This window comes from Rhea americana, unplaced genomic scaffold, assembly GCF_003343005.1.
Source record: "Rhea americana isolate MKP2758 unplaced genomic scaffold, rheAme1 scaffold_128, whole genome shotgun sequence".
Taxonomy (NCBI): Eukaryota; Metazoa; Chordata; class Aves; order Rheiformes; family Rheidae; genus Rhea; species Rhea americana.
This window is the reverse complement of record NW_028185350.1, coordinates 1,320,890-1,342,697: the sequence shown is the minus strand read 5'-3', so window position 1 is coordinate 1,342,697 and position 21,808 is coordinate 1,320,890. Positions and strand designations below refer to the sequence as shown.

At 50.3% G+C, this 21,808-nt stretch overlaps 1 protein-coding gene and 1 long non-coding RNA gene across 13 annotated transcripts in view; one reads left to right on the top strand and one right to left on the bottom strand.

Annotated features, from left to right (window-relative positions):
• The window catches only part of TBX5 (T-box transcription factor 5), a 74,178-nt gene that overhangs the window by 43,844 nt on the left and 8,526 nt on the right, over nt 1–21,808 (bottom strand). Inside the window, exon 1 of one of the 4 annotated variants that reach the window (XM_085326139.1) lies at nt 3,666–3,683. The exons of 2 other annotated variants lie outside the window; for them this stretch is intronic. In XM_085326139.1, the coding sequence (XP_085182265.1) occupies nt 3,666 (1 nt within the window). In that variant the 5' untranslated portion in view covers nt 3,667–3,683. Of the gene's footprint in view, nt 1–1,922; nt 2,208–3,665; nt 3,684–21,808 lie in introns of those variants that run through there. One more of the 4 variants, XM_085326140.1, reaches the window with a different exon arrangement.
• LOC146600089 (uncharacterized) lies at nt 614–9,866 on the top strand. Of its 9 annotated transcripts, none has more exons than XR_014898358.1 (6): nt 614–1,016; nt 3,167–3,282; nt 3,408–3,646; nt 3,808–4,027; nt 4,976–5,042; nt 7,168–7,353. It is a non-coding gene; the product is annotated as an uncharacterized LOC146600089 (long non-coding RNA). The 9 variants fall into 9 exon arrangements; XR_014898355.1 differs by lacking the exon at nt 3,408–3,646 and adding an exon at nt 6,850–6,925 and having other exon boundaries at nt 624–1,016; nt 3,978–4,027; XR_014898357.1 differs by lacking the exon at nt 4,976–5,042 and having other exon boundaries at nt 615–1,016.

The following is a 21,808-nucleotide window of genomic DNA, read 5'->3' as shown; positions in this document are numbered from 1 at the left end:
TTCCTTACCTCCTTCCCCTCTCCCTCCCTCTTCCATCTATCTCTCCCGACCAAAGAGAAAATTCAGCGCCTGGGAATATCCCCCCCCTTCTCCCGTACGCCACCTTAAATAAATAGCAGACTTCCCCAACCTCCCCCCCCTCCGCCCCAGCCGCTCCTGCCCTCAAAGGAAGCCTGGAGGTGTATTTAAACCAAACTCTATCTATATGTGCGGGTACTCTCTGAGGCCTTGGGGAGGGGGGAGGGGAAGAAGAGATCCCCCGACACAAATGGACTCAGCTAATCGATATAACCTGCAAAAACATGCCCGGGGATGAAACACGGCGCAGRGGGACCGAAACACAGTGAAGGTGGATCCTGGTGCGTGTGCGTGTGTGGGTGTTTGTAGCTGTTGTCCCTGTTACTGTAAGAGCAGAGGGAGCAAAGATCCTTCACCCACTGCCCCAGCCCCACTCCATCCTCTTCCTCACYCCCTTGGACCGCTTCTCCCCCGCCACACACTCCCCTCCCCGAGCCCAGTCACCGCCTTCGCCGCCAGCCAGCGGGAATGCTCGCCCCATTCCCCGGCGAGAGCAAAGATATACAAAGCTCCGAGCCGCTGCTATATTCAAATAATCAAGCCGTCAGCGAGGAGCGGGGATGTGGGTTTATCTGCATCTTCCTTCTCTCCCTCTCGCTCTCTTTTTAATGTATTATTTTGAGGGTAAAGTTGAATAGGTCAGCGCAGGGTAAACAGCCTCCCTGTCGCATTCTGCAGCCTGAAGAGAACCAGATTGGCGAGGCGGATTTTTGATAAGACTTGGAATAAATGGCATGGTTTAGATCTACTCTGCCCACCCTCCTCCTCTTTCCCCCAATCTGTTCTTGCCCTCTCCCCGCCCCCATCCCTTCTCCCTTTTCTTCCTCTCGGTCATTTCTTTCGCATTTCACAGAAGTTTCAGCAAATCAACTATTGCTCAGAGCTCTCGCAGGGCAGAGCCCTGGCGCGATAACACCGGCGTCCTCTGAAAGTTTGAGGTGAGGAGAAAACACTTGGGTGAAATGTCTGTGTGGGTGAATGTCTATGGGGGGGGGGGTGCGTGTGGGTGTAGTTTGGCATCTCCTAAACCCTCTTCATGTGCRCGCCAGTGCAACAGCTACTTGAGAAGAAACAGGGGCTGTAAACGGTTGCAAATAATAATAATAAAATAGCTGCACTTGTAACCACACAGAATAAGCCAGAGAATGCTACTTAAACAAACAGAACAAAGCTTGCCCCATATTTCATTATTTTTCGAGGGGAAGGAGACGTGGAGCCTTTCCAAACACAAGCAAACGAGCGAGCAAACCGTGCGTTTCTTCCCCGCGGATAACGCGAGCGCCGTGGGAAGCAGCCCGAGCTTTGGCCTTGGTGCGAGCGCGCACTTTGAGCGCCGGGCGAACCCCTTTCCGATCGCACGGCTGCAGCGCCGAAAGGTGTAAACGGAAAAAAATAAAAMATAAACAAAAAATAAAATTAAATTAAAAAAAGCAGCCCATCGCAGGGCTGCCGCGGCTGGGAGCTCGCCCCGGATTTTCTCAAGGAAAGTTTCCAGCCGAGGGGGGGGAAGAAACGCAGGCTCCTGCCCTCCACTTCTCCACAGCGCTAAACCCCTGCCCAAAAGTGCACGTGTGCTCCGAGGGGGGAAACTCGCCCCGCTATTACTCGGCTCGGCCGAGAGGAGATTTTTAAAGCATAGGTCAATAAATAAAGGAATAAATAAAGGAGCAAGAGCACAGAGGAAAAAGGTTGCTCCCGGCTGATAGCGAGAGAGAACATCAACTTCCCTCCGCTCGCCAGAAAGAAAGGCAAAAGTGGAAATCTCTAAGTTGCCGCAGCGAACGCTAAACACGGCTACTGCCCACTGCTACAGAAAGCTTTACTGTTGCAAAGGAAACACTCACCTCTTCAATGCCAAACTAGCTCTCAAACACCTTGAAGAGAAGCTGAAAACGATGCAAATAAATCGAATTTATTTCCGTCTGCAGGTTGGGGGGGAGTGAACCAGGAGAGGAAAAAAAAAAAAAAAAAAAAAGAAAGAAAGAAAAGCTGGGAAAGGGACCCCAAGTCCAGGCTCTCTAGGACTCTATATGTCAAGGCGAAGGAGCCTTCCAGCTAGAAACCGATTTGTGGTCTCAGACAAATTAAATATTACTGTTTATTACCAGCCATACTCCAATAAAATAAAGAGAGTTCAAGGCGATAGCTGCTATCTCACGAGCTTTGCTCCTATAGGACACAGAGACGTCACCAACCACGCAACTGGCCTATTCTGTCATGGTTGACTGCAGCAGTAATGGAAGGTTAATTTGTATTATTCTCCTCTTGTAGAGCCCTATCAGTGAGATTACTGCTTTTTTGCTTTTCCGAAGGAAATCACAGCACAATGTAAAATACTGCTAGAATGTATTTGTGTGCGCACTTATATATATGTAGTGTGTGTGTGTGTGCGTGTATGCCTGTGTACATAAAGATAGACACATACATATATTCACACACTAAGATACACGAAGCATGCACATATATATGTAAATATATGTACGCATGAAGGAGTGTATATTATATATGCATCTGTATCACACAAGAAGGCATAGAGTCACTGGAAATTCCAGGGAAGACCTGCTCTTTCTTGGAATGAAAAAAAAAAAATAAAAAAGCGAAACAAGTAGAAAAGCTCCTAGTTCACAAGACCAGCCTAATTAATCCAACGATATTGGCACTATCCAGATTATTTTTTTTAATATGCTATTAGAGTGAACAGGAAACTTGTCAAATGAATGTTCAGGCGCCTCTTGGAAGCAAGCACGCCGGCTATATATAGCAAATGATAACCTGGTTATTTGCACAGATTCAAGTGTGTTTCAGGAACCAATTATTTGCTCTGATTAAAAAAAAAAAAAAAAAAAAAGTAGTAAATCGAGGCGATTATTTGCCAAATCAAATTGACAAGGGGGAAAAAAATATCCAATCCCTCCAGCTCCAGCGAGTGCCTGCACATGAGCTGCTCGGTGCCTTTCCCTGCCTTTGCCTCGCATTTCCCACTTCTTTCCCACCCGCTCGCTTAACCTGGAGCGATTTTGCGATGCGCTCGTGGCGCGGCCACATAAAGATCCCGCAAAAGATGCTAAAACGTTGTTTCCTCCAACAGCAGGAGAGAGGAGGAGGAGGAGGAGGAAGAGGAGGAGAAAGAGGGAGAGAGAAAACCGAGAGCAACACCTAAGGAAGAGCGAGAAGTTGCTGCAGGATCTGGACACTGCCGAGATGGTAAGTGTTCACAGCCGGGAACCCCCCAGCCCTGCTCCGGCCGAAGGGGGCCTCAGCGCAGCCTTGTCCTCCTCATGGGGGCTCTCCGGCGTGTATTTCCTTGGTTTTCACCCCTTTTTTCTCAGGCTGCTCCCAGCTCCCTTCCCAGCACTGCAGATAAACCCTGCTGAACTGCCTGCCCCCTCCTCCAAAAGCCAGGCCCTGCCGAAAAGCCCCAGCCCCGAGGAAAGCGGCATCGGGCAGGACGGGCAGCATCCCCCGAGAGCTGATGCCCGGCCGCGCTGCCCAGCTCACGGTACCCCAGGACCCCTCCGGGGACTCAGCCCTTGCTCAAAAATAACCGGGATGCGGGGAAAATTCACGTGTAGCGTGAGGATACTCACTGCACTTTGCAGCGCCTTTTCCTTCTACCTGCGGGGAGCCAGGCTGTCATTTACTGCCCAGAGGTGCTGGCGCTGGTTAAAGCAGAATAAACCCTGCAGGCTTACCCCAAAATGAAAAAATAAGTCTCTTTCCGCAAGACAGATCCTGTCGTCTGTGCCCTGTCCACTCGCCCGGCCCCAGGCAGCGGGGCCGGGGGGCAATGCCTGCACCCCTGCGTAGCTCCCCGAAGCAGGCAGCCAGGGCCGAGCCTGCGCTGGGAACCACTCGCTTTCCGCCTTTACCTGGAGCCCCAAACTGCCCTGCTCAAACAGGTTGGACACTTCCGGTCGGTCAGATTTTGGGCCGGCGAACACAGCCCACTGTGAGTAAAATCCAAGCAACCCGAGCGGTACTATACATGGCCACACATATATATACACATATATGTATATATTTGCATGCACATATGAGTGCGGGTGCATATACACGCACGGTTTACAAATATACACACACTCACGATGTCTTTTCCTTGCTGAAGCATTTACACGTATTTTATATATGCAGGCTTAATATGTAACACACGCGTGAGTGTACAGGCGTATAGATATGTGTGAATATGCATGTCTGTTTATATGTCGTGTATACGCACAGTCACGCATATACACACACATTACAAATAATGTATGTATGATATCTGTAGATAATTAAATTGTTATGTACGCTCACACAACCGCATTTGTGCGAGTGCATGCCAGCTAAGTCCCATCGATTATACACAGGCGTGAATATTTATATTCTCATATATACTTTACACACACATTCTGGGTGTGTACATGTGTCATCTGGCTACACGCTCCGCACAGCTCCGCCAGACCATGCTTGGCGATCGATCCCTTGAGAGTGTCCAGCTCTGCGGCTGTGCACACCCAAAACGCGTGTGCGAGGGCATCACCGTGCGTGTACACCGCCTCTGCGGCTTACCTGGCCCTGCTCTCGCACGCACGGCAGCATCTCGGAGTCTGCAGACCTGCAGCCACAGGCACCTTGAGCACTTACAGATGTGTACGTRTGTTTGTGTGTGGGTGGATATATCTAGGAGGGGAATCCTGAGYCCTGGGAGCATCTCATGCTTCCCCCGGGCTCGCTCCCTGTTCCCAGCTCCTCGCCGCTTTCAGGAGGGCAGGATCAGGCCCCGGCAGCCCGGGCCGGCCGCCCTGCCCAGGGGCCGCTGGCAGCGGGGACCCCCCCCTGCTTTGGGGGGGCGCATGGCTGGAGACCCGCCTGCAAACTTGGGAGGGTGGCGATCGCCCTCAATATTTCTCCATTCCAGTTTTACCCTGGAGGGAGGGGAGCGATGGCAAAGGGTGCTGCTGTGGAGAGGAGCCGAGATGTCAGCAGTAAGAAATAGTGCCTAACATGAACTCACTGCCCCCCAACACGCACATGCACTTTAAAATCACTTCTTGCTACGTCTTTACGAAATGGGAATGCGTTTGCATTTCGCCCACAGCGTGCTGCTCCTAGTAACAGCATCGCACGGGGAAACAGGGCAGCGCGCATCTGCCCGGCTGGGAGTTTACGAGAAAGAAACACTCCTGCATTTTCGGCTTTCTAACTACTATTTCTTGCAGAGACTGTAGCTCTTTCCAACCCCCATAGGAAGAGCAGTCTAGGATTTTTGTTTTATGGTTTATTTTTTGCTTTCCTTCCATTTTTAGACAATTTACTAATTTACTTCCCTCTCATACTCTCTGACCAGTTGGCCTTTTACTTCTAACTCTCTCTTGTTGGCCGCATACAGCTTCGGTAAAACATGCACCTGGGAGAAAACAAGTATTTAAAATAGTCATCATCTCTGGAAGTATTTTCGTCCATTCACTTTTCTAAATTGCCGGGGCAGTGACTCACTGCATTGATTTGAGGGTTTATCAGTGATGTTTGTGTCAAAGTAACGCCAATATAGCTCGCGTAGTATCAGTTTTTCCACTGCAAAACTCTATTTTAGTAGTCTAAAATTTGTATGATTAGAAGACCCTTCGGGAGTAGATACTTGGGTCGAACTTTCAATTTAATCTTTTTTTTTTTTTTTTTTAATTACAGGTGAATAGCACTTTTCTTTTAAAGTCTGTGGTTTCGGGTCCTTTTCCCCGTCATTCTCGTTACTTTAAAAAAATGCAATTAGAAAGCATTTTTTCCCCCTTCAGCCCATTAATTTCCCAGGCGAGCTCGAGGCTTTAAAATAGTGACGAAAACGAAAAAATAAACAGACAGGCAAACGCAGGCGGGCTGAGAAGCCACGCGTTGTGCAGGCACAGTGCTATCTTTCACGGCGGCTGCGCACATGCGTAGAGCGGCGGCGGAACCCGCCGCTCTCCCACGCGTGGCCCGTGGGGCCGAGGCTCCCAGCAAGGGCACGGCCGCGCAGCTCTGCCTTTCCGAGGGCCGCGGGCTCCGGGTCTAACCCGTGGGACTGCCGCAGCCGCCGGGGGCGCGGGGGGCTCCCGGGGGTCCCTTTTTGTCTCCGGCAGGTCCCAGATGGGCACCAGGCAGGGGAGCAAGGAGGGACCCGACCAGCGCCGGGCGAGGACCATCCCTGGAGCTTGCCAATTTTTCTCTTCTCTCTTTGCCCCCCAAAAGGGACGAAATACAGCAGGGAGCGGCCCGGAGATCCCCCCGGGAGAGCCGAGCTCGGCCTCAGTCCGAGCTTTCTCCCGGGCACTGCGCTGCCCACGGCAAGGCGAAATTAGGCTGCACTTCGTGGTTTTCCCCTTCCAGGAGTGATTTTTTTGTGCTGCCTTCAGGGTCCCTGCAGGACTCCCCTCCCTGCCCCAATCAATGCCTAATGCTCCCGCGGGAGAAAGGCACGTTATTGATGCCAGAATAGAAACGCTAATCTGCTATTGCCAAACAGGGCGTCAATCAGGGCTTTATCTGGGGCCGAAGGAGAAAATAAAAGCAGATAAGGCCTTCTCYGCAGCCCTGGGAAGAAAGCTAAAGGGGCAAGAGGGGGAAAGTCTTCAGCGCCGTGTGTCTTTGCCTGAAAGTGATCTTGCAATGACCTTGAAAGGGGGGTCGGGGGCGGGATGGGTTGGGGGGGTGGGGAGAAGGACCCAAACCTGAACACTTTGAATCAGGCACGGAAAAACGCTGCCCAAGCGACACCTGTAATTTTTCTTTCTCTTCCTTTCCCATAACACGAGTCAGGACCGGCCCTTAATCCTGCTTGCGGTCCGGCTATTTCGGAGAGACAAGCACTTAGCGCGGGGAGGGAACAGCGAAGGTCACTCGCACCGCTCCGTCATTCCGGCAAACCGCGCTGGTTGCTTTCTTCCTCCTTTTCTTTCCAACTAATTTTTCTTTCTCTTTCCTCCTTCCTAATCAATCTTTCCTCCTTTCTTCCTTTTTCCGTTTTCGCCCCTTCCTTGCCCCCGTTCYCTTTCTTTCCTCTGCCCTAAATAACACAGAGCCAAAGCGCAGACAAGCCTGTCCAATCTGTTATGACTATATCCGTTATATTAACAGGATACCCACAAATTTCGGGCGCCGAGACCCGGGCGGCGTGTGCTCAGCCAGTCCCACTTCCTGCCCCGGACAGCAGATAGAAAGGGATTTGTACAAAAGCATCCTAATAACAAAACAAAACAAAGCAAAACAAAACAAAAAACATCCTTGTGTCCTCACATTTAAAATACAGATATATTACGCAAACAGCTTCTAAGATTTTTTTGTAGATGTTGTCTTTAAAAAAAAAAAAAAGCTAGAGGGGGGATAGAAGGAAAAATATGGGCTCCCTCCTCCCCGGACAGAGCCTTTATGGAAGGGGTGGGTGAGATCTAGAAAACGCCGGAGGGGCCCTGGGTGCGTTGCGCGGGCGCGGAGGCAGAGCGCCCGCGGGCACGGCCGGCTCCCCTGCGACCGCGCAGGGGAAATACATTGCAAACGGGCAAGAACACTCGGGCATACGGGAAGAACCGATCACATTTGCAATCAAAGCGCCTCGGCTTTACCCTGATGGTTATGTTTAGGTGCCCCCAGCCCACGCACTTCAGGTAGCTGTGCCGGGGAGCTTTCCTGCGCTGAGACAGGTCGGCTCGGGAGCGGGACTGAGAATCTGGGTGCAAATAAATGCTCGTGTTGGCACTCGGTTTGATGAAACTAATTTTGTATATGCACATGAGTGCGTTCATCTATAGATCGCCGTAGGTTTATACCCGTTTTCCACACCCGCTGAGTGTTCGTACTGCACACTTACTCGTCTGTTTTGCTATAGGTCTGCAAGAGGTTGTCTGCATAGAAGAGCGTGCCTGCATGCATTTGAGAAATCGTTCGGAGCTCGTTTCGTTCACTTTTTGTTGTTGTTGGTGGTGGTTTTTTAGAGAGAGATGTACGTATTTACCTGCGCGGGCGCGTGTCTTTGTGCGTGGGTAGTGCTGTGAGCTGAGGGGTTGTAGCTTTTTGCCTTTGTGAGTACATTTTTGGTAATGTGTGCTTGGAAATCGTTCGTTTCCAAAGAATGATTATTTTAGGGGGAAAGAGCGCTCAAACCTCCGCGTAAAACCCTCCCCGAGCAGAGCCGAGCGCTACCTGGCAGAGCCGAGTCCCGCTGCCGCCTCCRCCTTCTGGGCGCAGAAGCCGCGAACTTCCCCGCTCCGCAGGCCGAAGTAGGCGCTGCTCAAGACAATGYCTATTTTCTGTCATTAATAACTCGTTTCTTAAAAAGAAATCTCGTTTGGATCCAAGATTGTTTTTTATGATTCAGTTGGACAAGACGGAACACATGTTAGTTTAAGCAGGTTCATGAAATAGCTGTAAATCAAATAAAGTTTACGAGTTTAGCAGGAAATACTGAATAGATGAAAAAAAAAAAAACCGCAGAGGCAGAGAACAGCAGGCTAAAATAGTTGGCGGAGTTTGTCCTGCTCTGTGTTTCTCTCTGTTCTCTTGTGCATCTTGCCGATTAAAGGCCTCGAGACCCCGTGTTGGCGCCAAGTGGCATGTTATTAATCAGCTATCCGTAGGTTCAGTCCACATAAGAGAGAAATTTAATCACCAGAAACCAGACCCAACATAAAAGAGAAATCTAAAATCAATTCCCGCCCGTCCCCCACCCACCTCCGAAGCGATCAGAACGAGCAGAAGCAATCAAGATCTCTCTCTCTCTCTTTTAATTGCACCAGGAAAACTGCAAATTTTTTAGAGCTTTACCTCGAAAAGCAATTGGGGGGGGGGGGAAGAAAATAAATTCCCGCTATCACAACGCAACACAGTAAGTTTGTCTTTGATCTCACAATAAAAACGTGATGGGGGAGAATCGACTCAGGTGAAGCCTTTTATAAAGAAAAAAAAATCACGACAAAACGCACTGCTAAAAGAAATGATCTTTGAAGGCGCCCCGAGAAAGGCCCCGCTGCGGAGCGAGTCACCCGGGGCAGCCCCGGTGCCCGGCGCTGCGCGGGGCCGCTGAGGCTCCGGACGGCGGCGGCTCGGGGCACCGGGGCCGCCCCGGGGCGGCGGCGGGGGGGAGCAGCCCCGCCGACAGGCGCCTCCGCGCTCCGCTTCCCCCCTGTGGATGTCGGAAGCACCGGACGTCGGTACTGCGGGGCAATATTTCCTCTGAAAATCGGCGGAATCCGGCAAGATCGCGCTTCGAGACGGGACCGCCGCAGTCGGCCCCGCAGCGGGGCACGCTGTGCTAGTGCAGAAACGCGAACATTCACACAGCGATACCCACCCGCGACAGGCTGAAATGCCAGTCTGAACGCCTGCCTCGCTTCCCTGTGCAGCCCTGTGCATGGCTGTACGCACTGCGCGCACGGGGCGCAGGGCGTATGCGGTACCTATAGGCAAYGCTTGCAGCGCTGGTGCCAGCGGGCTGATTTCGCTTGCTTCTCTCCATCCAGCCCTCTCCACCAAAACTGTGGTCGGCACAGAGCGCATTTCCCTCCTCCAGGCACTTCGCGAGCCACCCAGCAGTTCACTCCAAGGCGCTTCGGGCGTAATTTTCCAGATTTTTGTTTAGGCCGGATAGTTAAAACGCGAAAGTCTTCACCCTCCCCGCTGCTGTAAAGACAGAGTAGCCGGTGAAGTTCCCCCTTCCTCCGACAACGGGACAGGGGATGGGACCAAGGGAGAAAGGAACTCGAAATGTCAAACAAGGGGACGAAAAAATCTCCTTTGCATTAATAAATAAATAAAAATAAATTAAAAATAAATTAAAGAAAGAGTAAAGTTCTCTTCCCATTCCAGAAGAGGCCCGGGGGGGGGGGTCGGGTTGCCTCGGAGGGAGCCGCAGGTGAATTTCTCACTAACGCAGTGCCCGGACTAGCTGCAGGGAACCCGCAAACTCACGACCCGCCGTGGCGAAGCATGCATCGCCCTGCGCGGGCGCCTGCCCCGTCCTCGCCGATCCGCTCTGGCCCTTCGGACCGGAGTGACTCCACATAACCCCTCCGGCGAGAAATCCCTCCCTTACCCCTTGTGCTTGAAACCCGCGTGGCGGGGAGAGTGAAGCGGCGCCCACTCAGCCCTGTACAGCCACCGGCAGCGGAGGGGCRGTGGGAGCAGGGACTTTCACGCGTGATTTCGGTGAAGGGGACGACGGGGGCGATTAGCTTGCTGGGCATGGCTCAATTTTCCGGCCGGGCTGCCGACCTGTCCGCTGGGCACGGCTCGCCTCCGGACGGGGGATTTGCGGTTATCACCACTCTCCTGCCCGTGCGTCTCTCCTCGCCTGCCCTAAGAGCCTGCGATTTATAGTTGTGAAGGGCGCACGGAGGGAGGCAGGCAGACGGGCCTTCCTGGGCTATATTTGGAAAAGAATTTCGAAGTCCTTCCAGCAAATCTGTGCAAAAGGTACGGGCCCGGTGGGAGAGGCTGCCTCCACGTGCTGCCCCTTCCCGAGGGACCCGCGTGGGCACCCCAYACTCCGGGCCGCCGCTGTGGCTCACCGCGGTCCCGCTTGCTCGTCCACCGCGATGCCAGCGACACGTCCCTCTCCCCCAGCCCAGGAGGGCGACGATATTTTTTTTCCTGGTAAGCGAAACGATGCAACAGATATTCTCCTGTTCCCCCCCACCCCGCCCCGCCCGGGGCGTGCTCTGGCACGGGCGGCTTTGCTCGTCCGGCCCTGCGGCTCCTCAGTGGGACCCMCAAACACTCTCTGCTTAAAATAAATAAATAAATAAATAAACGGCCTAGAAAACGTTGTGGTGGACTGACTTGGTTTGGTTTTGATTGCCTGATCTTTTTTTTTTTCTCCCTCCACGCTGTATCTGATCGTTTCCCTACAACCCAAACAGACTGGCAACCACAGGGAAAATAATCAAAGTGCAGCATGTTTTCCCACAGTAGGAATGCATGTTAGCACTCTCTCCACGTCTTGATCCTCTCTTTGCGTGTGGGTATTCCTACAGAGATGCATTCAGTGCGGAGCTTGCACAGATGTCGCATGCGGGTGCGTTCGCCCTGCCTTCGTCGCAGACATGCCTGGACCCACGCATGCACGAATCCACGTGCTCAGGGTGCAACTACAGGTGGGGACGTGTGGATGTGTCTGAATATTCACATATACACACAGAAAGATGCATGCACGAATGGGATAGGCATGGGTGCACACCCTTGTAGCTAGAGGTGGACTGATGCTAACATGCGGCACAGCACCCATCCACGCCCGAGGCTGCTCCTGCCCTGCTCAGGGCTGACATCCCTGCCTCTGCCTCCCCACAGCCCCTCCGCGCCCCTCTGCCTTGCCCTGATAACTAATCTGCTTCTCTCTCGTGTGACCGAGCTCCRCTTTGGCCAGGGCATGATGAAGGAGGAAAGAAAAGAGAAGGAAAATAGAAGATTTTGTCCTGCCTAGCGCTGGTCGGAAGGAGCGGGGAGCCCGCGGTGGGCTGCAGCGAGGGGAGCCGGGGGCGGCTCGGGGCCTGCAGATTTTCTCCGAGAGAGAGGAGGAAAAAGAAGGCTCACTCTGCGCAAGCATAACAWGAATTTCCAAAAACCCTCGCTGTCAAAAGCGTCCCCTAACTCCTCCTCTGTCTGCGGAGCGGCTCCTCTCCCCTCCTCCTGGCTCACGGAGCCGTGTGGCGTAGGTAGCTCCAGATAAGTGAAAGTGGTATTTTTATAAGCTGATAAAAGGACTTATCTCGGCTTTCCCGAATCTGACAAAGATTCCCTAATTGGTCATTTGCCCACAGCAGCCTCCCCAGCCTGGGTGCCGGCATTCGCTATTTTCAGCTGCCAAAGGGGGGTATCCTCGCCGGGGCCCCGTCGCACTGCGACCGCGGGGCTCCCCCCTCCCGGCGGCCGCGGGGCCCCGGCGCCGTCACCCTCTGCCCCGCAGGCTCTTTCGCTTCCAGATGCTCCCAACTACTTTCTGTTGATTCCCACCTGCCCCCCTCCGAGCCTTTTTCCTCCTCACTTCATTTAGGGAACGAGCCCAGATCGGTTTTCCTCTACGTCCCGTTCCCTGCGCTTTGCTGCCTCCTGACCCCATCACCTCTCACTAGCTCTAGCCCAGCMGCAGCACAGGCCGGGCGAGATCGGCTTGGGCAGCTAGCGGGTGCACTAGGCCGTGGAGGGAACTGCCTGGGACTTCCCTGCTCAGATCGCCCTGCAGAAATCACTGCTCTCCCGATTCCCCACCGGGGAGTTTTCCTTGCAGCCCGGACGCGCTAACCAGCCTCTCACMGTGCCTTGGTGGGGCGCGCCCATAAACCGGTTATTGGGTCTTTACATGACACCCAAGACGCTTKATCAGCTGGAAAAAGTTCCCCAGCACGTGCTAATACGCGTTCAGACAGGGCCAAAACCCTCTTTTATGGACGGGTAAGGGGTGCAGATGCGCACAGGTTTTGCAGCCATCCTACCGGACGCACCCCACCGGTTGCGGTGGTTAAATGGAAATCTAATCCACCGGATTAAATACAAGCCAGGGAACAGCAAGCCGAGATCTCTCTCTCTCTCCCCCCCCCCCTTTTTTTTTTTTTTTTTTTTCAATGGGACGCCGGGTCCCATTGAAATCCGGTAGGATCGTCTCGGAGCTGACTGCCTGTGGCACCGTTTTCACCGCGGTTGCCCGGTGCCACGGGCACCCGCCGCGATGCCCAGGCTCCCCCCTCCTGTGCATTCTAGTCACCAGGCTAACAAAAAACCAAAGCGTTTCGGAAACGCGTTTATTTCTTAACACGCAGCCCTTGCAACCAGCTCGGATCACAAGCCTTGAAGAGAGCCGAGAAGTTGCCCGCTCAACTTATTTCTCGGTCTGCATTTTATTTTATTTTCCTGGGGAAGGGGGGAAGGGGAAGGGGGAATTAACGGCCCATCTGACCTATCAGTGGTGTACGCACATGAATCAAGCGCAATCAAAGAGTCCAGTGTCAGCGTTAGCCTGACCCCTACGACTGACTCAGGGCTTCTTGCTCAGCGAGGCCCGTTTTGGCCAGACCAGCTTGAACCTTCTCTCCAGGCTTATTAATGATCAGCGAGCTCCCAGCCTGGCCCGGCTGGTTTTGGGTTACAGCCCGGCGCAGCCGCCCCGTGTGTGCGGGGCCCTTCGTGAAGGACCGGGCTCTGCCCGCAACCCGCAGAATGGCCCCACTGGTTAGAGAAAAACGCGTATCACCGCTTAAAAACGTCCAATGAAAAGAATAAACCGTGAAGAGCAAGAAGGTGGGKTTTTTTTCTTTTCTTTTCTCCTTTCTCTCTCTCTTTCTTTTTCTTTTTCTTTTTTTTCCTTTTCCCCAGGAACGTGCACTGAGACCCGGGAGCCGTGTTCACATCTTTTGTCACTCCCTGACTTTGCTGCATGGTTTCCCCCAAGTTTTCCCTGTAAGGAAAAGCAGCTGGTCAGGTTCCTCTCGGTCCTTGCACGGGTGGGAGCCCAGCTGCAAGGTCAAGCGCTTTGGGAAGGGGTGAAGACCCTGGTGCGACCCCACCGTGTGGTCACTTGGGACCTGTAGCCCGTGGATGTGCTCCAGCACCTTGGCCTCAGCAGGTGCCAAAGCACAGAGGCACAAAACCTTTTTATGGCCCGTATGGATTCCCCAGACTGAGTCTGCATTCAGGGATCTTCATAAACAGGGGGCATTGGAGCACACCATTAAATACTTTCACTCTCACAAACGGGAATGGACAGAAGCCCATCAGCTCATCCCCAAATCAAATCTCCAAAAGGACATCCTGGTTTGTCTGTAGGAGCTGGTTCCAACATAAGTCTTTTGGAAAATATCCCGTGATTCCTCTTCCCAGTAAACTTTCCCCAGCCCCAAGAGGGGCACAAAAATCAGCAAGTGATTCTCGAGAGGAAATGCTGTGCAGCCGTTGTTGTGCCGCAGCAGTTCCCAATGGCGATGTACACAGTCCTGTTAAAGTTTCAAGTTCAACCTCCATTTAAATGTCATTTTTAATGGAAATAGTGCAAGCTCCTCTTCTCCTCAGCTAGTCAGACCTGGGCTATTTTTATTACTTGAATGCAGGCTTTCACTGACTTTTGCTTTTAACCTATTCCTTTCATGTATTTTATATATAGATTTTCCCCTCCTGTTTAAAAAAAAAATAGACATCCACCCTCTCTCAGCTACATTTGGCTCTTCATCAACTTTAATGGGTTAGCTATCATTAAATTTTGTTATTTTATTTTTTTGCAACTGAATAAGCTCACGTGGGAAAAGCCAGCACCCACAATCCTTTTTCTTGGGGAGGGGGATTTGTCACCTGGGCCAGCTGGCACTGCAGCCTTCACCTTTCATGGGAGCAGCCCAGCCTGGCCCTGACCCAGCTCAGAGCAAGGACCACACTGTTCTTGGCTTTCGTCAGGTGTGAGAATGGAGGCTGCAACAGAGCTATCTGCTCCCATCAAAACCTAGTGCCAGAAAACTCAATACGCTCAGAAATTAGCCTGAGCTTCTTGAGAGTGAATTCAGAGGGAGGCAGGCCAAGGATGACAGATGGGAACAGATCCAGGGCCAGGAAGAACCACGAGCACACATCTCTGTTCAACCAGTTGCCTTGTCTCAGATAAGCACTGACAGGCATGCCAAAAACACCACTGCTGCTCACAGCACTCTGCCAGAGGTTTTCTGCCACCAGATTCTGTGGAGCAGCACACTGTTGGACCACAGTCCAAGCTGCCGGTAAGTCACCATCRTCTCTCCTGTTGCCAAAGAGGCTCCTTAGAAGAGTCAAAACAAAGGGTAGGTCCCTGGGCTAGACCAGGGAGGAYAGGTTCACTTATAACAAATGCTGTGGTAGTATGGCTACTACCTCAGTCTGTGGAAGTCCTTAGCCGTAGTCCTTCATCCCCTGCTCTGACTTGTTCTCCCTTGGCTGCACCAAGGAGGGCTCTGTACCATCCACGGAGCTGGAAATCTTGGTTTCCTGCATGGATCGTCACAACAGGGACATAATTATGGGACAAGATCAAGAGAGGGCATCCACTTCAATTCCARTAGGATAGGCTGTCTGAAACTGTGAACATAACAACTGTTGCCCATCCTATTTGGTAGTTTCTGAATTAGTTTGATGGTGTCTGTGCAGTCCCTAGTGCATAAGTGTCCTTATTACACCACGCAGTCTCAAGGCCAGCAGCACTTGCTGACCCAGGCTTCCAAGCAGTCTCAGGGCAGTACTCCAATGAGCTGTGGCCACAGACTGGTCATGTCAGCTCAGATCCCCCAGCTTCATAGAAAGAGCTTTTCTGTGTCTAAGACATTGGGTAAAAGAGCATAGGAAGTCCAGAACTGATCATCAATTTAGTGCAATTTTGGACCACTTTTTTTTTAACATCTGAGGTCCCATTTGTAAAATGGCAGAATAGCCTGGTGTCTTTCATAATGTCATGATTTAGTCCTAAAGGCTTAGGTAGGCTAAGTACTTTGAGATCCCCTGGGTGAGGCTTATCCACCGTGGAAATAGGAGACTTCAGCATTACATGGCTGTGTAATGATGTAAGACAACAAGCGAGCATCTGTTCATTTCTTCCCAGCCCCGCTCTTGACTCTACCCAGAGCATGTAGCTGGCCACATAGGAAAGGATGGAAATTCAGCAGCCCTCTCATTAGGGGCAGTCTTACTGGGGAATGGGCTAAAATACGTCTACCACTACAGATATGATCAAACCACAGCCCAGATAACCCCCACTGGAATTGTTGCYGTTGCCAAGAGTAGAAAATCGAATCAAAGGGAACAGAGAAGGAAAGGAGTGAAACTGTGTTGAGGTTGCCGGAAACAGAAGCAAATTTGCCTGGAGAACAAGCCCTCCAGTATCCGTTAGTTGGATTTAAGTGGTACTTAGGACTTTTACAAGCCTTATGCATCGGAGTGAATTTTGCCAGAGGCAGAGAGTACCTGCATTATGCGATACCCGCCAGGACAGATGTACCAACCCTGGGCAAGCTTCCTTAGGCTGTGATTTTGACTAAACTTTCCAAAAATCTTTGTCTTACTTTCCAGAGACTGAGATTGATTATGAGCCACAAGTCCAATAAACTGTAGCTGCCTGGGGATCCTGGCAAGAGAAAAACAGCTCTGCAGAGTAATATCTCTTTCCYCAAGATACTTGGGGTATCTACAGAGGGTCCTCCATCTTGCACCAGTCAAGTTGTGCTGGAATGGAGGTACCTAACTCCCTGCAGCATTTCTGCAAAAAAAAATATAGACTTTCAATTTCTACTTCTATGGGAAGTCCTTAGCACACATTTGGCGCAGTTTACAGGATGATGATGACAATGTGTTTCTCCTAAATAAAATCCATTTTTAAAGAGTACATGTGCAATCACTTTGGGTTTTGGCCTGTATTCAGGAAAGAATTTCCCCTCGGGTCAGATTTGGCAGGGACTGGTAAGATTTTCTTGCTTTCCTCTGTAGGGTGGGCCATGGTCCACTTCCTAAGATCATCTGGACATTTTCATCTAACAATTTCCCTGCTACTGCTGAGACCTGGGACACTGGCAATGCCCTTGATCTCTCCTGCATGTTGGAGTTTTTGTGGCTTTTGGTCTTTTGTACTAACAGTCTTAAATTTGTTATAGGGTGTTGGAAAGTGTTTTATGGCCTGTAGAGTATGCAGTGGATGTTCTGGAGACTCCTCTGGATTAAGCGGCTCTTACTTRGTCACCTGAAATTGTGAGCGCCTGCACTCAGTGACACAGGTGGTCCCCTCTCACTTTGTTACTTTCCCTTATCTTTCTGTAGCAGGGGTCTGACGTCAAATACAAGGCAATTACACACACTGTATAGTCATGTGTGACATCTCCTTTCTTTTATTCAAAGTGTGATGTGTATAAACCATAGGGGATAGGGGATGTTAGGACAATAAACAGGATCAAAGTCCTGGGACTGGGAAATTATGAAACCTAGGCTCTGCTCCTGTCTTGCTGCTAACCAATTGCATGGGACACTTCAGTTCTTCAAGTCCCTCATTTTGCTGTCCCACTGCAGAGGGGACTCATCTCAGGGAACATGACTACCTGCTGTACAGGCATGTGGCCCATGCTGGTTGTTCCAAGATCTATCCCTAGTCAGGAGTGAGATTGGCATGAGTGTTTTGTCTAGTCCTAAGATACGTATCTGCAACAGTAAAGATGACCTGTCCTGGTATCTGTCCATTGCTGAAGAAGGAAGCCTAGATATCCAATTTAAACTGTCTAATTTTTAGATTCCTTAGCCCTGGTGTAGCATCATGTGTGATGAGCTTAGCACAGCAGTTGCTTGAGCTTGGCCGGGTCTCCATTACTCCTGCAGAACAGGTAATAAGGACAGGTCCATTTGTGTTAAGTACAGGACCTGTGAAACCAAACAGGATGTGATGTGGTACAGTATGATGCCTCTGATGGACTGTTTGACACAAGGGTACCTATTTCAATACACATTTAATTCTTGGTTATATCAGCAAGGCCTCCACACAGCAACAGCCCAGTGGAGAGAGAGCAGGATGGGATGCTGCTGTTACCCTGGCTGCTCTGAGAGTGGGAGGTAACAGAGTAAGAGAGACATCCTGGACAGGGCCTCAGTCCTAAATTGCTAAATTCCAGCTCAGGCGGAAGTGCTGGTCMACAGTGCCTGTAGATAGGGACTACTTTACAGGCGAGATCTCCCTGTGAGAATCTTCACCCACTGTGACTACAGTAAACCTGCATCTTCTAGGTGCTTCTGATACTCGTATCTCACCTACATTTGAAAAARAAAGCAGAAATTTTGTTTATAATACACCAAGCTCACTTGAAGACCTTTATGCTTTCCATCCTAGGCAGTGCACAGACACCTTGATGACTGTGTTGGGTGAGGTYGCTCCTAAGAGAGTGTCATATTCTATACAGAAGAGAGAAACTGCTCTGTGTTAGTGGGAATGGAAGAATTCATGCTGGGACCTCCTTTCAACCTCTGCTCTCCCACATAGGACTTGTACACATCTTCCCCTCCCAAGTCCTTGCTCTTACATTCAAATGGAAAAGCCAGTACCACTTGAGCTGATATCCCACTGCATCCATCCCTCCCCTGCAATAGTCTGCTTCAATTTTGTTGCATTTTCACCTCCTCTGATCCTTGGTCTGGGATTCTGAGATTCCCATTTCAGGCCGTCCTCCTTGTATCACACAATAAAGTCCTTCTGTCTTTTCTGGTTTTCCATTAAAAAAAAAAAGATGTAAGGAGCTTACAAGAAGCTGTAAGAGGAACTGAAGCCACAGCAGTAAACAGAAGAGGAATGTATTTCTAATTTCCAGAGGGGCTGTTACGATGGATAAAACCATTTTTAGGCAGAAAAAATATGGTGAATTCCCATGTAGGCATATACATGCTTGCAATCACAGTGCTTGTGCCTAGTATCCAGTACATATATCAGCTGTTACGCTGTATTTGTTCTTATGTAGCAAACTGCATGCCCTTCAGAGATCATCATAACTGAGCAAGAAACAGTTTAGCGAAAGCTGCTGAGGCAGAGACAACTAGAGGTAAAAAAAAGACCTGCTAAGACCTGTTGAACCCACAGACCATTGCAGTATAAGTGAACTCCGTGGGAGGGTGATCAAAATGTAATAACTTCAAAAGCGGACAGAGCGCAAGAGAGAAACAGTGACTATGTACGTGACCTGTTGCTTCTTCTGGAATGTGACATAGATGGGCAAAACTGGTACAGGAGTGGAAATAGAGTCAGTATCTGATGGATGCATCTGCAGCACAAGGAGCAGCGCACTGAACTAGAAGAGCTGGTATAAAATATAGGCAGCCATCCAAGCCACTTGACTTCAGCAGCAGAACCTCAGATCTGCTCTGCAGCGAGGCAGGATCTCCCTCCCACTGAATAATGCCTGTTTTATCGTCACCTCCTGTACACAGCTAGCCTTTTGCACCCTTTTCTTGAAAGCTCTGTTACCTCAGTCAGGAATATTGCCTACACTTCCTAAGAGTACMGCTAAAGCTCTAACAGGACAATTTTATCCAGAGACTCTTCATCTAGCACCTTTGCTTTGTTTAGCTCATTAGTTAGGCAACATCTAAGCTCAGTACTCGGAGGTGACTGGCCTGGGCATTAGATCATGGAATAACATGAGCTCCCTGTGCAGCTGAGAGCCAACACTTGACACCTGCCTTCTTCCATCTTCACAGCCCGGTACTTCTGCTGTACTAGCCTATAGGCCTCCATTCAGTCAATCACCCTCACACTTGATAGCTACTGCCTGCCCAGCTGTCCCAGTGTTTCCAAACACACAAACCCATTCCCCTGGTCCTTCCCATAGAAGAATGAGTGTTGCACTCGTGGTATTGTGTGCCTTTGAGAAATCAGTAGAGTGCTGAAAGAATTACATATGGTTGAGATAAGTACAGAGAAAATGTGTAGACATTTACACAAATATCCAATCCTCTCAGGCTGAGCCAGTGGCAAAAGAGAAGAAGCAACCCTATTGTYTCAAAAAACATTAAAAAAATCCATCAAAGAAATATCAAAAACAAACATTACCAGGAATAATAATTGCACCCCAGAAGTAGCAATCGAAGAATCCAGGTCTAAGGTAATGTAAAAATAGCCACAAAGACCAAGGGAAAAGAGGGAGATATTTGTAGCATGCACACTGCTGAATTCTCAGTGGAAATGCAGATGGGTTTGCCTCATTTCCTCCCAAGCTCTTGCTGAAATATCAAACAGCACAAAAGACCCCCTACCCGCACTTAGAATACAACCGTCGAGTGCATAAGCTCTCCCTCCACATTGCGTTAGGCACATTTCCATTCAGCAACCAACTTCTTTGGACTCCCATTCCTATTTCCCAAAAGTCAGAAATCTGAACTGAGAAACTGCTTTTGACAGTCCTTTATTTGCAAATCTGCTTATCTTTCAAAGGATTTTAGCTAGGAAACTTCAACAAATGAGAAAATTAAGTTGTCACCAATTCTTGCATCTGTCTGAAGCAAGGATTTCCCCAGAGGAGGACTAAGAGTTTTCGAAGGATACTCTCTCCTGTTCCCCACTGATGTGCCCTCTTTTCCCTTTCCCAGTATTCAGTATTCACTCTCAGCCCTTCTACATCCCTATTACCCAAAATCCAGCTGCTCTTCCAGTCTCTACTACCCAGACCAGCCTCCACTACCCAGACCAGCCTCCTCTTTCATTCTCAGAAAAGACTTTTTTTTCAGTGGTGTGTAAGCACCACTTCCTATCCATTTTGTCCTTTTGAATAGATGTACCAGCCAGGGGAGGGGGGAGAAGAATAATAGCAGATAACCTTTTAGAGAAGATTTTGGGCCACAGAATAAACCCCAAGACTGAAATCAATACTGTAAAACAAGGAAGGATTGAGAGAGAGAAGTGCAGCTGACTGACTGACTGACCAAGGAATAGGAATAGATGATAGCTGCACTATGATAAATAAACATAACAGAGCAGGCTGAGATCTTGAGACTGGGCTCCTCAAGGTGAGAGTTGAACAAATAATCAAACGTACTTATCAATTACTGTTTTTATCACAATGTATTAGCTACCTCAAATGCTTCGGGTGTTTTCAAAGGGATTAGTAAATAATGCTTTCCTTTACTAACATTTTGTGCATCTCTTTTATGCTACTCTGCTAAGATCCGGCATCTTCCAAAAGGGACAGAAAATAAGTGAATAAATAAACATTACATCAGCTCCACAAAACGTTGAAGAAAGAAYGGTCTGAAAAGGCTCAGTTATGTTAAATATTTGATGGAGATGAGAGAACATCTCCAGAACTCCCATTACAGGATCTTTCATGGTAGCATTTGATGTCACAGGATTAAGGGAGTTGCAAGATTCCTCCACATACAATTCTGTACGATTTTCTGCAACTCCGAGGCTACACTCCCCTTCATGCAATAAGGCAGGGCTGATGAAACACTCAAAAGGACTTAAAGCATAATGTAACTAGAAATGCATGAACTATTTACCTTGGATCATTTGGGATCTGCAGAGGACTTTTCAGGAGCCTGTGTGGAGTTGCCTGGCTTGCTACGTGCTTTTTGCCCTTGTAGCCATACTCCAAATTGCATACAAGAGGCAGCTAAGATAGCATAGCATACTTTCCTAATATATTTCTATGGAAGCAAATGTTGCTATAGTGATATTGTGGTCTCAGGGACAGAAGAGTGTGGAATTACTCATGGCTGAGAAGGCGCCTTGAAGACAATCTTGCCATTAAATTGTGGGTCTTGCTGTGGAGAAGTAGTAATGAGAAGGGTAACGATAAGCGTGATGGTACCGACCAGAGCAGTGTCCTGGGGAGCCAGGCATGGGCCAGCCCCCAGCTCCTGCGATCTGAGCAGAAGCGATTGCTGGATGTTTTTCTGATCTTCTGCACGATGACACCCACCCCCCCCTACCCCCCCCGCTCACAGCAGCGCGCTTGTGTGCTTTAGCCTGCCTAAACCAGGGAAACACCCTGGCTCCACTTGGAAAGAGGAAAAGCTGGAGAGCTCCCCACAACATCCCTTGGAAGCCCCTTCCACGAGCCCTCGCCTGCACGGTTGGCATCTCTGCAAGCTTTACCCTTGGGACTTGCTGCCTCCAGCTCCCAGAGGGGTTTTGCTTTCCTGAGCTCCGTGGAGCCCAGCCCCGCCCCGGCGGGGGCCGGCAGCCACGGGCGCCGCGGCCCTGCGTGGGCCCCGGGCCGTGGCGGGGAGAGTGAGCAGGGAGCCCAGGGGTGCCCGTGTC